This window comes from Jaculus jaculus, chromosome 6 (genome assembly GCF_020740685.1).
Source record: "Jaculus jaculus isolate mJacJac1 chromosome 6, mJacJac1.mat.Y.cur, whole genome shotgun sequence".
Taxonomy (NCBI): domain Eukaryota; kingdom Metazoa; phylum Chordata; class Mammalia; order Rodentia; family Dipodidae; genus Jaculus; species Jaculus jaculus.
The window spans coordinates 29,200,817-29,214,728 of record NC_059107.1 but is presented as its reverse complement, the minus strand read 5'-3'; the positions used below and the strand labels follow the sequence as shown (position 1 = coordinate 29,214,728).

General features: G+C 38.7%; 1 protein-coding gene across 4 annotated transcripts in view; it reads left to right on the top strand.

Annotated features, from left to right (window-relative positions):
* The first annotated feature begins 290 nt into the window (after positions 1-290).
* The window catches only part of Cpeb4 (cytoplasmic polyadenylation element binding protein 4), a 68,536-nt gene continuing 54,914 nt past the window's right edge, over positions 291-13,912 (top strand). For all 4 annotated transcript variants that reach the window (XM_004665012.3, XM_004665011.3, XM_004665010.2 and 1 more), the window contains exon 1: positions 291-2,512. In XM_004665012.3, coding sequence (XP_004665069.1) covers positions 1,397-2,512 — 1,116 coding nt within the window. In that variant the 5' untranslated portion in view covers positions 291-1,396. The remainder of the gene's footprint in view (positions 2,513-13,912) is intronic.

Sequence of the window (13,912 nt, the reverse complement as noted above, 5' to 3'; positions counted from 1 at the left end):
GAAGAGCCAGGCGGAGGTCCGCGACGACAGCTGGGGACACCCGGGGAACGCGACGTTTGGAGGCGGCGAGGGCCCAGCAACCGTGAGGAGAAACAAAAGCCTTCTAAAAATATAGTTGTTTATTTATTTTTTCTTCCCACCCCGTCCTCCTCTCCAAATCTGGGGGACAGAGAAAGAGCGCGAGCCCAGGAGGTAGGCCTTTCTCCTTCCGAGTGACCACAGGAGTGAGGTTTTCCTGTTTTCCCCACCTCCTTCCCCCTCCCCGCCATCCCGCCCCCCAGCCCCCCACCCCCACCACCCGGCGGAGAATCGAACTGAGAGAACCGAACAAACCGCCCTGGGTCCCATGAGGGAAAAAAAACCCGGAGCCGGCGAGAGGGGCAGAGGCAGAAACAGCAGGACCTTCCAGGTCACCCCCTTGGTCCCCGCACCCCGGGGCAGCCAACTCGCCCTCCTTCTCCAGTCTCGCTAAATCCCTCGCTCCCTCCCCGATTGATCGATTGATCACGACGCCCCCGCCACCCCCCCCCCCCGAGGGAGAAACGGGTGTTTCCAAACCCCTTTCATGGGGGAGAGGAGGCCGCGGGGAACAGCATCTTCAGCAAGATCTGCACCCGGAGCCCCAAGATCGGCCTCACAGGCCAAAACTGCGCCCCACCGACGAGCAGAAACAGGACCAGGAGCAGCAGAACCTTCTCTGCACTCATCCTTTTCATTAGTCAATGCTGATCTCCTCCTCCTCCTCCTCCTCGAAGGCAACAGGAATTCGCCTCCCGCCCCAGATAGCCTAATAGAATCTATCTATATATAAATATATAATATATAATGTTCTTAAATTATTCCTGATTTTTTTAACCAAGCTGCCAAGAAAAGATCGTATTCTCCCCTTAGCCCTGTTCTAATTTTTATGTGAATCTAAACTGCTGAGGAAGACCATATGTGATTATTAAATTATATATATATATATATAATCTATACATATATATATTTTTACTCCGCACAATGCTTATTCTTCTATATCCATAGATGCTTGAGAAGTTGTGTTTTTGTCATTCATGTGACATTTTCCTTTGGAAAAAAGAAAGCGCCTATTTTACTAACCAAAGACTTGATTTTTATCCCTCCTTTTTTTTTTTTAATTCCCTCTTAGAAATAAGTTCAATTGGATTCATGTCAATGTTTTAAAAGATTTTTTTCGTGTTTTATTTTTCGGAGAAACCAGAATTCCAAATCATATACTTAGGGTGATAAGCTGTGATCTTTGAGTTAGCTATATATAAGATATTTCAAGCAAAAAAAAAAAAACAAAACAAAACTGGGGAAATAGGGGGTAAGACGTGAGACGTCAGGTTGTCATTTTTTTTTAACTGTGAGATTGTGATTCTAAAAATAATAAATGGGGGATTACGGGTTTGGAGTGCTAGTGCAAAGCAATACTGGGAACAAATCTGCTTTTCCAGTCCGATTCCATCCACATCTGCAGCCTCCACACCATCACCAAAATGCCACCCCCAGTCCTGCTGCTTTTATAAATAATAACCCAGCCCCCAATGGCAGCAGCGCTGGGTCGGCATGGCTCTTTCCTGCCCCAGCTACTCATAACATTCAGGATGAAATCTTGGGGTCAGAAAAGGCCAAGAATCAACAACAGGAACAACCGGACCCTTTAGAAAAGCAGCAGCTAGCTTCAAGTCCAGGTCAGGAAGGTGGCATACTACCTGAAACGGAAAAGGCAAAATCTGAAGAAAATCCTGGGGACAGTTCTTCAGAAAACAGCAATGGGAAGGAGAAACTAAGAATCGAATCGCCAGTGCTGACAGGGTTTGATTATCAAGAAGCCCCAGGCCTCGGTACTTCTGCCCAGCCCTTGACATCCAATGCATCATCTCTTAGTGGTTTCAGTAACTGGTCAGCGGCCATCGCACCTTCCTCCTCCACGATAATCAATGAAGACGCAAGCTTCTTTCACCAGGGAGGGGTCCCTGGCGCTTCAGCTAATAATGGTGCTCTGTTGTTTCAGAATTTCCCCCATCATGTCAGCCCTGGCTTTGGAGGGAGCTTCTCTCCTCAGATCGGGCCTCTCTCACAGCACCATCCTCATCACCCACACTTCCAACATCACCACAGCCAGCATCAGCAGCAAAGGAGGTCTCCTGCCAGTCCCCACCCCCCACCCTTCACTCATCGAAATGCTGCTTTTAACCAGCTGCCTCATTTGGCCAATAATCTTAACAAACCTCCCTCTCCATGGAGCAGCTACCAGAGTCCCTCTCCAACCCCATCTTCTTCCTGGAGCCCAGGAGGTGGTGGCTATGGTGGCTGGGGAGGCTCCCAAGGCCGAGATCACCGCAGAGGGCTAAATGGTGGAATAACACCCCTGAACTCCATCTCACCTTTGAAGAAAAATTTTGCAAGCAGTCATATTCAGCTCCAGAAGTATGCTCGCCCCAGCTCTGCCTTTGCTCCAAAATCCTGGATGGAAGATAGGGCTGACAACATTTTTCCTTTTCCGGTAAGACTACTCCATTAATATATTGAGATGAGTAAAGAAGTAGCATGGTGTAATATGTGTGGAATGAAAGAATTTGAATTGTTTGTGTTCACATCAGAGCTCTTTTTAGAAAAGGAATCAATGGCCAGACGACTTTCTTTTAGCAGAAGAGTTCCCTTGGCAGTTTTTTCCAATTGCAACTTTAATCTTTCTATGGATAGTTATGCATACCAGGTAGAGCTAGTGATATCATAATTAATGAAGATAGCTTTCTTGCTTGAAAAGAGAATGGGGTCCATATTTTTTACTTGTTTAGGTGAGAACAGTAATATGTAGATAGGAATATATTTTATTGTGGAAACTAATGAATGTTTTCTGCCTATTTGAAGTAAGTAGACATTTCCACTTTCTAAATAACACCTTTTGTCAGTTCAGCCATTCCTCTCATACCTCTGTAAGTTCTGGCCAGCCTTGTGTCAGTAAGAACTACTAGGTAAAGAGAAATGATATGTTTTTTTTTTTTCTTTTTGCCACTTTTTAAAATTTGTTTTCTGCTGTGCTAGGTATGTAACTCAGAGCCTTATGCAAGATAACTGTTTCTTTTTGAATCCTATGAAGATGTTGATTTCAGAGTGACTTTTGGTGATGCCCTTTACCCCTTTGTTATTTTCCAGTGTTAACACTAGGAGTGTAGATAATTAAACCATTCCTAAAAATAGATCCAGGCAAGGCTGAGTTGTCTTTCTTGCTGCCAGTATAGCTTTTTTCTGGCACACACATTGTTTGGTATTTTTAAGGCAATGAGCAGCCAATTTACCTGAAGAAAACAGGATGATTTAGTTGAATATCACTTGCCACATGAAATTTGTGTACTTTGAGAGCATGATCATTTAGATGTCCTTGGGAAATGTACAGAAAGAAAGGAGTAGGGTAACACTGAACCAGTTTCCACCACAGCCCCCCAAGGTAAGTTCTTTTATATCTCATTTTCAGATGAGAAATTTAAACATAGCTGGTAAGAGCACACATTCTAGATTTTAAAAAATCAGGATTAAAATGTGTGTGCATGAATGTCCATATGTGTTATGTGTTACACAGAGAGTGTTATTTTAGAGACCTTTCTGCAAGGGCTAAACAGATTATGAAATAGATGGAGTGTTCTATTTTAGCTAGTAGTTTGTTTAGGGGGAGTGGAAGTTTGCTAAGGGAACCCTATGTCATTCTAAAGAATTCTATAACTGTTCATTCATAAGGATGCAGGTGCAATGCACCACAAAATACTTGCTTCCATTTAGTTTTAGGCTAAAATAAAAGGTTTTTAGCGCTATCTAAAAGCTGTTGGCATTTTGCTTTTAGAAAGGTTTTTTTTTTTTTTTTTTTTTTTTTTTCCCTCAAGACAAAGTGCGTTTATCATGTTAGGGTCAATTTAATAGTTTAAGATATTGGCCATCCCTTAAAAATTCTTTTGATATTACTTTGAACATAAGTTTAAAGGAAATTGAATACAAGGGTTACTGTTATGATTTCTTATATATTTATTGCTAATTTTACTTCTCTTTTCTTTTGATTTTTTGAGGTAGGGTTTCGCTGTAGCCCAGGCTGACCTGGAGTTCACTATGTAGTCTCAGGGTGGCCTTGAACTCATGGCGCTTCACCTACCTCTGCCTCCCACGTGCTGGGATTAAAGGTGTGCACCACCACACCCAGCTAATTTTAAAATACATATTTCAACTAGATTAAGATTTTGCTCAGAATTGAATACAATCATTTTTGTTTTCTACTTTTTCCTAGGCTGAGAGTGAATTAATGTGGCTCATGATCTGTCTCTCATTCTCAGCTTACTAACTCATGATCAAGATTTGTTTTGGGAAAAATAAAAGTTCAGAAAATAAATTAAATACCCATTATATGTATATAAGTATTTTCCCTTACAAGGTTAGAGGGAGGTTTTGATCAGGTTCTATGGAGGTGAGACTGACTCATGAAATGACAGAGCAAGAGGGCTACCAACAGTTGCCAGAAACTCACTCTTGCCCAAAAGACTGGTGAGGTAACTCATGTTGGAGTGCTTGCCTAACATGTACCAGGCCCTGGGGTTTGACCCCAGCTTTGGAGAAACAGTGACTACCAGCTCTTTTCTTGTTTGTTACATTGAAGAAGCCAATGAAAATACAAACCTGCCTGGAATATGATGGGATTACAAAGGAAATTGATTTCTTGATTTCTTGCTCTATCCCTATTTTTAGTCGAGAGAGAGAGAGAGAAAGAGAGAGGGAGAGGGAGAGGGAGAGGATATGAATGAGTATGTGTGTGAGCACAAGTCGGACACAAATCTCTGATAATTTCTATTTGGGATTTGAAAACTGTCATGAGATCTTACAACTACTATAATGTTTGCTTAAATAAATGCAGTTCTTGTGTGCCTTTTGTTTTTAGTTTTTAAATACTTTTATTTATTTATTATTGTTGTTTTTTGAGGTAGAGTCTTCCTGTAGCCCAGGCTGACCTGGAATTCACTATGTAATCTCAGGATAGCCTTGAACTCATGGCAATTCTACCTTTGCCTCCCAAGTGCTGGGATTAAAGGCGTTACCAAGCTTTTTTTTTTTTTTTTTTTTTTTTTTTTTTTTTGTAAGGAGAGAGAGAGAGAGAGAGAGAGAGAGAGAGGGAGAGGGAGGGAGGGAGAGAATATGGGTGTACCAGGGTCTCTAGTGGCAGCAAATGCACTCCAGATGCATGTGCCACTGTGCATCTGGTTTTACATGGGTTCTGGCTCCTTAGGCTTTGTAGGCAAGTGCCCTAACCGCTAAGACATCTCTCCAACCCTCTTGAGTGCTTTTTCAAAAGTAATTCTGAGCTGGGCATGGTGGTGCACACTCTAAATCCTAGTAGTCAGAAGGCAGAGGTAGGAGGATCGCTGTGAATTCCAGGTCAGCCTGGGCTAGAGCAAGATATTACCTCAAAAAACCAAAGGGGGGAACAAAAGCAATTCTTTTTAATAACTCTTTGGTTAAAAGTACACTTTTGAGTTGACAGGAATTGCTTGGTTAAATTGAATACCTGAAATGATTGACTGGGATTCAGTGGACATAGGCTGTGATCTTGTCTCTGTCAGCACCAACATTTGGGGGCTCTGGTTTCTCTATGAAGTGTGTATGTTGAGAGTGTGATAAGTGATCCTCAAAGTTCCTTAAGATTCTAAAGCACCTCTCTGTGAAATTTAAACTGCTTCAACTACAGTTCACACTGCTCTTTCTTTAATTTATAACTCAGTACTGTTAATTTTAGGACAGTTCATAGATAGTAGCAATCCAATTTCAGTTGCTGTTAAAGAATTTCAATGTGTTATGAGGAGACCTTGGAATATACTACAAAAATTAAAGGATGGAATTTACATGGTTATATCATGATATTGGTATTCTTTCTAAAATATTTTATTTATTTGCATGCATGCGAGAGAGAGAGAGGAGGAGGAGGAAGAGGAGGAGAATATGAGAATGAGGGAAAGCAAGAATGCTAGGGACTCTTTCCACTGCACACGAGCTCCAGATTTGTGCACCACTTTGAGCATCTGGCTTTATATGGGTACTGGGGAATTAAACCCAGGCCATCAGGCTTTGTAAGGAAGCACCTTTAATTGCTGAGCCATCTCTCCAGCCCTTGATATTGGTTTTAAATCAAACAGCATGGTACTGTTATAATAAAATGAAATAACTTACCTGAAATTCAACTGCTATTGGGTGATGTTTATTTAATTTTAAATGCACCAGAATGATTTTTACGTTTACTGCTGGCTTATTTTTGTTCTGGGCATACCAGGGAATTAAAATTAATAAACATTTTAAATTCCGTTTTGTCCATTCCCAATAGTCCCTTTCATTCATGCTTATAAAGCATAAATAGAAATTCCAAACACATGAATAATCCTCCAAATAACTGCTACAAAGAAATTGTATTTGGGATTTTTTTAAAATTAAAAATGGTTTCTAGCCGGGCGTGGTGGCGCATGCCTTTAATCCCAGCACTCGGGAGGCAGAGGTAGGAGGATCGCCATGAGTTCGAGGCCACCCTGAGACTCCATAATGAATTCTAGGTCAGCCTGGGCTAGAGTGAGACCCTACCTCGAAAAACCAAAAAAAAAAAAAAAGGTTTCTAGGTTTTATTTTTAGCTAAAGATTCATTGTATGAATTCAGAAGGTATGGCTTAAATCCTGCTTTTAGACACTCTAAACTAATATGCATTTAATAGTAGCTGAGGGGATGCCTACTCTGTCCTGAGAGTTCTATATGTATTAACTCAGTTAATTCATACAACAATCCTATGAAGTAGAAATTATTATATTTATATTTATTTATTTGAGAAAGATAGGTAGGTGTTTGTGTGTGTGTATATGATGTCCACCTAGTGCAACTGGCTTTGTGTGGGTACTGGGGAATTGAACCTGAGCTTGGCAGGCTTTGTAAGCAAACACCTTTGACCATTGAACCATCTCTCCAGCCCCAAATCAAATTATTATTATTATTCACACATAAGATTTTTGCTCTTAATCATTATACTAGGTGCCACTTCACTTAATCATAGTATAAGTGGGTGTGGGAAGTGAGAGGAACCCCTCCAAGAAATAGGCAAAATGAAAGTAAATAATTTGAATGATACATAATGATCAAAAGCTGTCTATAAACCACCCATAGTCCCAGCTAACCTGAAGGCTGACGTAGGACAGCTTGAGCAACAGAGAGAGGCTGCCTCTTACAAAAAGCAAAGCACAACAACAAAAAGTTGGTCATAGAGTTTAAGGGTAGAAAATAAGAAACTATTTGTTTATCTATTAAACTTAGATAATGTTTGGTCAATATTTTCCTTTTTTATTTTGAGCAATTACTATATACTAGGGTACTGAGCTAGGTGTTTCACATAGGTTATTTTATTTCATATAGAGGATCTCTCAACCCTGTGACTTTTGGTTGTATTAATTTCAAAATAAAGAAACAAGGCCCATATTCATGTGACCGAAGGCATGATTTGACCCTGATACTAAGGAGAAAGTCCTGTCTGTTCTGCCAAACACATCCTGGAGCTCTGATGTCCAAACCAAATAATATATTGGGACACATGCCAATAATTATATTTGAATATAGCACTTCTTTGGAGGGATGCCTAGGTCCTCTGTCCTTACAGGAAATGTAGAGGAAAATTCCTGAATGTATATGCTGTTACCTAAAGGTCATTTATGCTCTCACCTCCTCCTTAACTAGGAAAGTTCTTCATTGGTAGGTAAATACTTTGGGACTTTGCTTAGGGCTCTGTTTGCTCTTACTTTAGACACAGCATCACAGAAATTTATTGTCTCAACCAGGCAAATCACTCCATTTTACTATGTCATCTAGTGCTGTCAAGCTACAGGTCCTTAACATTAAACATCATATTGCATATGCAGAGTGCTTCAGGTCTAAGTCATGCTGAGTTACTAAAAGTGATCCTAACTGACCACCTCATTCCACTATCTTTTTTCTTAATGTGAGCCCAGGGAGATTTTTACATAGGAAACACTTTTGTCTCCTGTGTAATTATGATACTGAAAACATGTTGAGAAAAGCCTGTCATATATAGCTATTTCCCTCATTGTAGAAGAGCTTCTAACTAGGTTTTCCAATGGAGATGAAATTCACTTCAAGGTATAATTTTTTTAAATCCTGTTTTATTTTCAGAGAAGCTGTGGAATATGATGAACACATTGTTCCTGTTTTTCAGTAACAATCTGTTAAGTGGAAGCCTAGTGGATATGGTTACTGCTAGTTGCTATAGAAGAGATGTTCATGAAGATGAGTTTTTGAGAATAATCCCTGTGAGTGTTCCCAAGAAAGAACAGGCAAAGTTGTCTTGATATTCATGTATGCTTAGAATCTAAATTCGTTTTCATGACTTCAGATGTCTTTTGTAGAAGGAAAATGATTTTGAAAGACCGCCCCCCCCCACTTAAAAAAAAAGCCATTCAATCTCATCACAGATAATATGAGTAATGTGTTTTCCTTTTAAGGCAGAAAGTACATTTTTGTGCCAAAAATTTTATTTTGTATTTAGTTGTTCAAAGGTGCCTTGCATGAATTAAGAGTGTGTTTGGCTTGATTAAGGCAACATATATTGTTAATACAAATTCATTGTAGTTTCTCAATACATTTTTATATTATTGAAGTAGAATGAGTTATATTTTCAAGATTTCAGAAAATATCTAGTGGATTTAAAGATAAAGGTATAGATCTTGTTTTTCTCTTCTTAAAATTTTATTTATTTCAGAAGGGGAGAAACAGAAAGAAGCAGACACACAGATAGAGTATGGCATGCCAGGCCCTCCTGCCACTACAAATGAACCCCAGGTACATGCACCACTAGCATCTGGCTGTATGTGGGTACTGGGCAGTCAAACTCAGGCCATCAGTATTTGCAAGTAAGCACCTTCAACTGCTGAGCCATCTCTCCAGCTCTTTAGATCTGATTTCTTTTATTTATTTATTTGAGAGAAAGAGAGAGGCAGATAGAAAGGGAGAATGGGTGCGCCAGAGCCTTTAGCCACTGCAGACAAACCAGACGCATGCACCCCTTTGTGCATCTGGCTTATGTGGGTCCTGGGAAATCAAACTGGGGCCTTAGGCTTCACAGGCAAATGTCTTAACTGCTAAGCCATTTCCCCAGCCCTAGATCTTATTTCTTAATATCAGTTTCTGAATATAAAATTGATTATGAAATAAATATTGAGAAAGACTGTTTCGTGAAGCTGAAAATGTAATAGAGGGAAGCATGGGCTATAGGTCTACACATGTTTGAATTTGACTCTGAACTTCAACAATATGGCCCAGAGTATGTCCCTTAAATTTAGAAGCGAAATCTCTTCAAGCATTTGCTTAATACATAATGGTGAAAGGTTAGTGTGAGGTACCATAAATAATGGCCATACTGTGTAGCTTATATTTCAAATATATCTCTCTAATATCGATTAAAACAATGGAGTAAAGATAATTAAGGTACATAGAGAGTTCCTGTGAAAAATCATGAACATTTTTGAGTATTTATGTTTCATTTCTCAGAATATTTCTCTAGAATCAGCTATGGATGTATCCCAGGAGAGAGAAATCATTTAGCAAAATTATCACCTTTTTGAAAGGAAGTTTTATAATTGTTTCTATATTTAAACTTTCATTAGCATTGGGCAGCTTGTGTCTTTCAGTATTTTGAAAGATTGTGGCTTTAGTTCTTTTACTGAGTTTCCAGGCATGGTGGTGCATGCTTGTAATCCTAGCATGTGGGAGGTGGAAGAAGGAGGATCACAGCTTCAAGAACAGTCATGCAATGAAGCAAGTTTCAGACTAATCTGGACTTGTACTGAGACTATGCTTTAAAAAGATCCTTAAAGATAAGAACTTAGTATCTGTATTGTTTTATATACTGTAATAACATTATATTTATGGATGGAGGAATAGCTTAGCAATTAAGGCATTTGCCTGCAAAGCCAAAGGATTCAGGTTTGATTCCCCAGGACCCACGTTAGCCAGATGCACAAGAGGGTGCATGCATCTGAACTTCGTTTGCAGTGGCTGGAGGTCTTGGCACACACATTCTCTCTCTCCCTCTTTCTCTGTAAAATAAATTAAAAAATATTTTTTAAAAAGGAAGAACATATTAAAGTTTGTATAGTAAAAGACAACATTTTAATGAAAAATATGTGACTTTTTGATAAGAGGTTGGAAATACATACTACCATAGCTCTAAATTGGATATAGTTTTATCCTAGAATCAAGGGATTTTTTACATCTTAGTTTATTGTACACATTTATTAGACATCTGCCATGTTATAGAATAGGCACAGGACTCACACAAATAATTTGATAATGTAGTTTACGGTATTTTTCTAACTTGTGCTAAAGTTTTAGTAATGGTCAATATGCATTTTCCTCTTAAGCCCTATAAATCAATTATAAAGTACTATAATAGTTTTATTTTCTTTTCAAGTCTTCATTGACTTGATTTTTTTTCTTTTTTCTTTTACTCTTTTGAGATAGGGTCTCACTCTAGCCCAGGTTGACCTGGAATTCACTATGTAGTCTCAGACTGGCCTCAAACTCGTGGCAGTCCTTCTCCCTGTGACTCCAGAGTACTGGGATTAAAAGCATGTGCCACCACGCTGGGCATCTTCATTTCATTTTAATACATGAGCTGATTGATTAAAACTTTAAGGCAAATTGACAGATTCAACTTTAGTTATAACAAAAGTGTTAAGTATCTGTGACCATTAATAAAACACATGTAATTTTCCAAAAGTATTTGAAAATTTGTAAATATATTCTCATATAAGCTATCTGGTATGCATGTACACATTACTTATTTACACAATTTGACAGAATAGCAGTGTTTAACTGATGGCTAGCAGAACTCAGGTACCATTTATTTCATGTTAGAGAAAAACTCCATCAAATATACATGTCCTGTTTCTTGTTTGAAGACTTGATTATTCAACTCTAAAGCCTTAAGCTGCACAAAGTCTTTCCATATTGTAATATGTTTAAGTTGGGCTATTTGAATTTGTCCATGTTTATATACTTCAATTAATTTATGGTGAATCCATCATTGTTACACATTTAAATGCCATATTCACACTTGAATATCATATAACATTTTAAGTAATAGTTCTTCCAGGTATTCCTGAGGGATGCATCTTATCTACTTACTCATAGGTTCGTGGATGTAGTCAGTAAAATAACTGACATGTTTTGCTGCCCATGATATAAGGCCATTTCTACTCAGAAAATATCTTAATTATACTAACAAAATCAGATCTTGGTTCCAAATATTGTTTTGCTACTTTGCTACTTTAGCCTAGAGTAAGGTACTCCACCTTCCTTTTCTCATATTTGAGGAGAAAGTGAGACTGTCTGGTATTTGGCCTCCAGAATATTCTGTTGTTAGAAGGAAACAAGTCATCCAATAGAAATAGGATTAATTTAAAATTTTACATTTTTGAAATTTTATTTTTGATAATTCATGTATATAGTGCATTTTGATCAAATTCATTTTGATCAAATGCCCTCTTATTCTCCTCCCACTAAATCCCTTCTTCCCAACAAATCCCTTGTACTTTCATGTCTTTTTTGTGATCCACCAAGTTAAATTAGCATTGCTTGCATTAGCGTGGGTGGGGGTTATTTACCAGCATATGGACAGTTTACCAGTGCCTACACCACTGAAGAACTTGACTCTCCCTGTCCCCACAAGCATTAAGCCAATAGCTCCTCTTTGAGGACTAGGATCTCATGAGTCCCTCCACCTTTATGCTGGAATGGTTCCATAACATAGTTTCTTTAAATGTGAAAACCATTGCGTGACTTGTGGGTGATAATTTGAGCTTAAAGATTTTTTTAATAAATGAATTACAACTTTTATAATCATTTTTTTCTTAAGTAATAGTGGGACTCTGGGTAAGTAATATTTTTTTAATACTACTAAAAAAAACAAACAGTGAGTGGCCAACTGATGATCTCTCCGCACCCCCCTTTTGGTAAAGTTTCCTCTAGTATCTGTCTGTCTATTTACTTATTTATTTTGGTTTTATGAGGTAGGGTCTAGCCCAGGCTGGCCTGGAATTCACTATGTAGTCTCAGGCTGGCCTCAAACTCACAGTGATCCTCCTACCTCCGCCTTCTGAGTGCTAGGATTAAAGGCACAGGATTAAAGGTGTGTGCACCATGCTCAGCCTTAATATTTTATCATGGAAAAATTTAAACATGTTCAACAGTTAGAAAAAATAAAGCATAGTGAACTCCCATGTAACATGTACCTGGCTTCAACCAGTGATTGGATCCTGGACCATTCTCTTCTGTTGATACCCTAAGATTTCTCCCGTCATTTCTCTTGAAGCAATTCGTAGATGTCATATTATTATATAATATAAAATGTAAGATATTTCTTTTAAGTTTGAGAATACTTAACCCTACCAAGCATGGTCCTTCTCATGGAAGGTACAGTCTGGTGTCCTTCTACTTGTTTGAAGGTTGATGAGTATCTTCTTCCTAGAAGATGGTGGAGAGCTAAGCATGTGGGACAAGACTTGTGAGGACCCAGGAAGACAGAAGCTAGACATGGCTGCCTTTTGAGATCTTTGTCAAGGGTCACAAAGTAGAAGAGATTTGTCAAGGGTTGCAGATCACAGGGCTCAATTTAGGCGCATATATATATATATATATATATATATATATATATATATATTTTTTTTTTTTTGGTTTGTAGGTCCTCTGCTAATTTTGGGTCCTACTCAGGTCTGGCAGACATGAAAAAGAGGAACTTTGACCTCCAGTCAGGATTTTCATGTAATACTTATTACTTCATCCCTCAGGGCAGAGTTTTAGTATTGTTTGCTTTCCTTAACCAATGGGCTCTTTTCCTGAATAGCTGCTTATTAGGTTGAAAAAATATTCTATGTTATATTTTGATTCAGAGGTTTGGGCTTATGATTATCTCTGTGGAATAGGCTATAGGAAATAACATAAAATAGCTGAGTTATTCAGTTATAACTAAAGCATAGTTTTTTTAAAAAATATGTTAGCAGTAGACTCTTTCTTTGTACCACAGAGAGAAGGGGCCTAGGGGATATTTAATGAATGTGCTAACCAACTTCCAGGCAGTGTGCATGTATTCTCATGTATTATCCTCACTGCAGCTTTGTAGAGGTGTAGTGTTTTCATTTTTCTGGTGAGACCAAAATTCACTGTGATATTGTAGTATCAAGGTTTATATACCCATTGAGTCAGGCTTTAGAATGTAGAATGGATTCTAATTCTTTCTTTCTGCCAAGCAAAATTAACATGACTAGTCAGGAAGAAGCAGGTACTCCATTGATCTAAGAAATAGCTGAGTCTAAATTCTCCAATGCAAAGAAGTGGCAACAAGAGGTTGTTTTATTGGCACTTTAAGAATCTCGGATACTCAAAATGCTCATGTCTTTTTATTTATTAGAAAGAGAGAGAGGAAGGGAGGGAGGGTCAGTGAGTGAATATGGGTGTGCCAGGACCTCCAGCATTTCAAACCAAATTCCAGACACATGTGCCACCTTGTGCATCTAGCTTTAAATGGGGACTGGGGAATCAAACCTGATTCCTTTGGCTTTGCAGGCAAGCACCTGAAACAATAAAGCCATCTCTCCAGTCCTCATGTCTTACTTAGGAAGAAATAAAAGGAAATTTTCTCAAAGGGACTCTTATGACTCATCATTTTATATGGGAACCAAATGGAACCATTGATACAGTCCACTGAAGGCATTTATTCATGTAGTTACAGTTTGTATCACTGACACTAAGTGTTTGAGCCCCAGATCTGTGAGATTCCTCATCTTCATTGAAGAGGGTATGATGAAAAAGCAAAGGGAACATATAAGA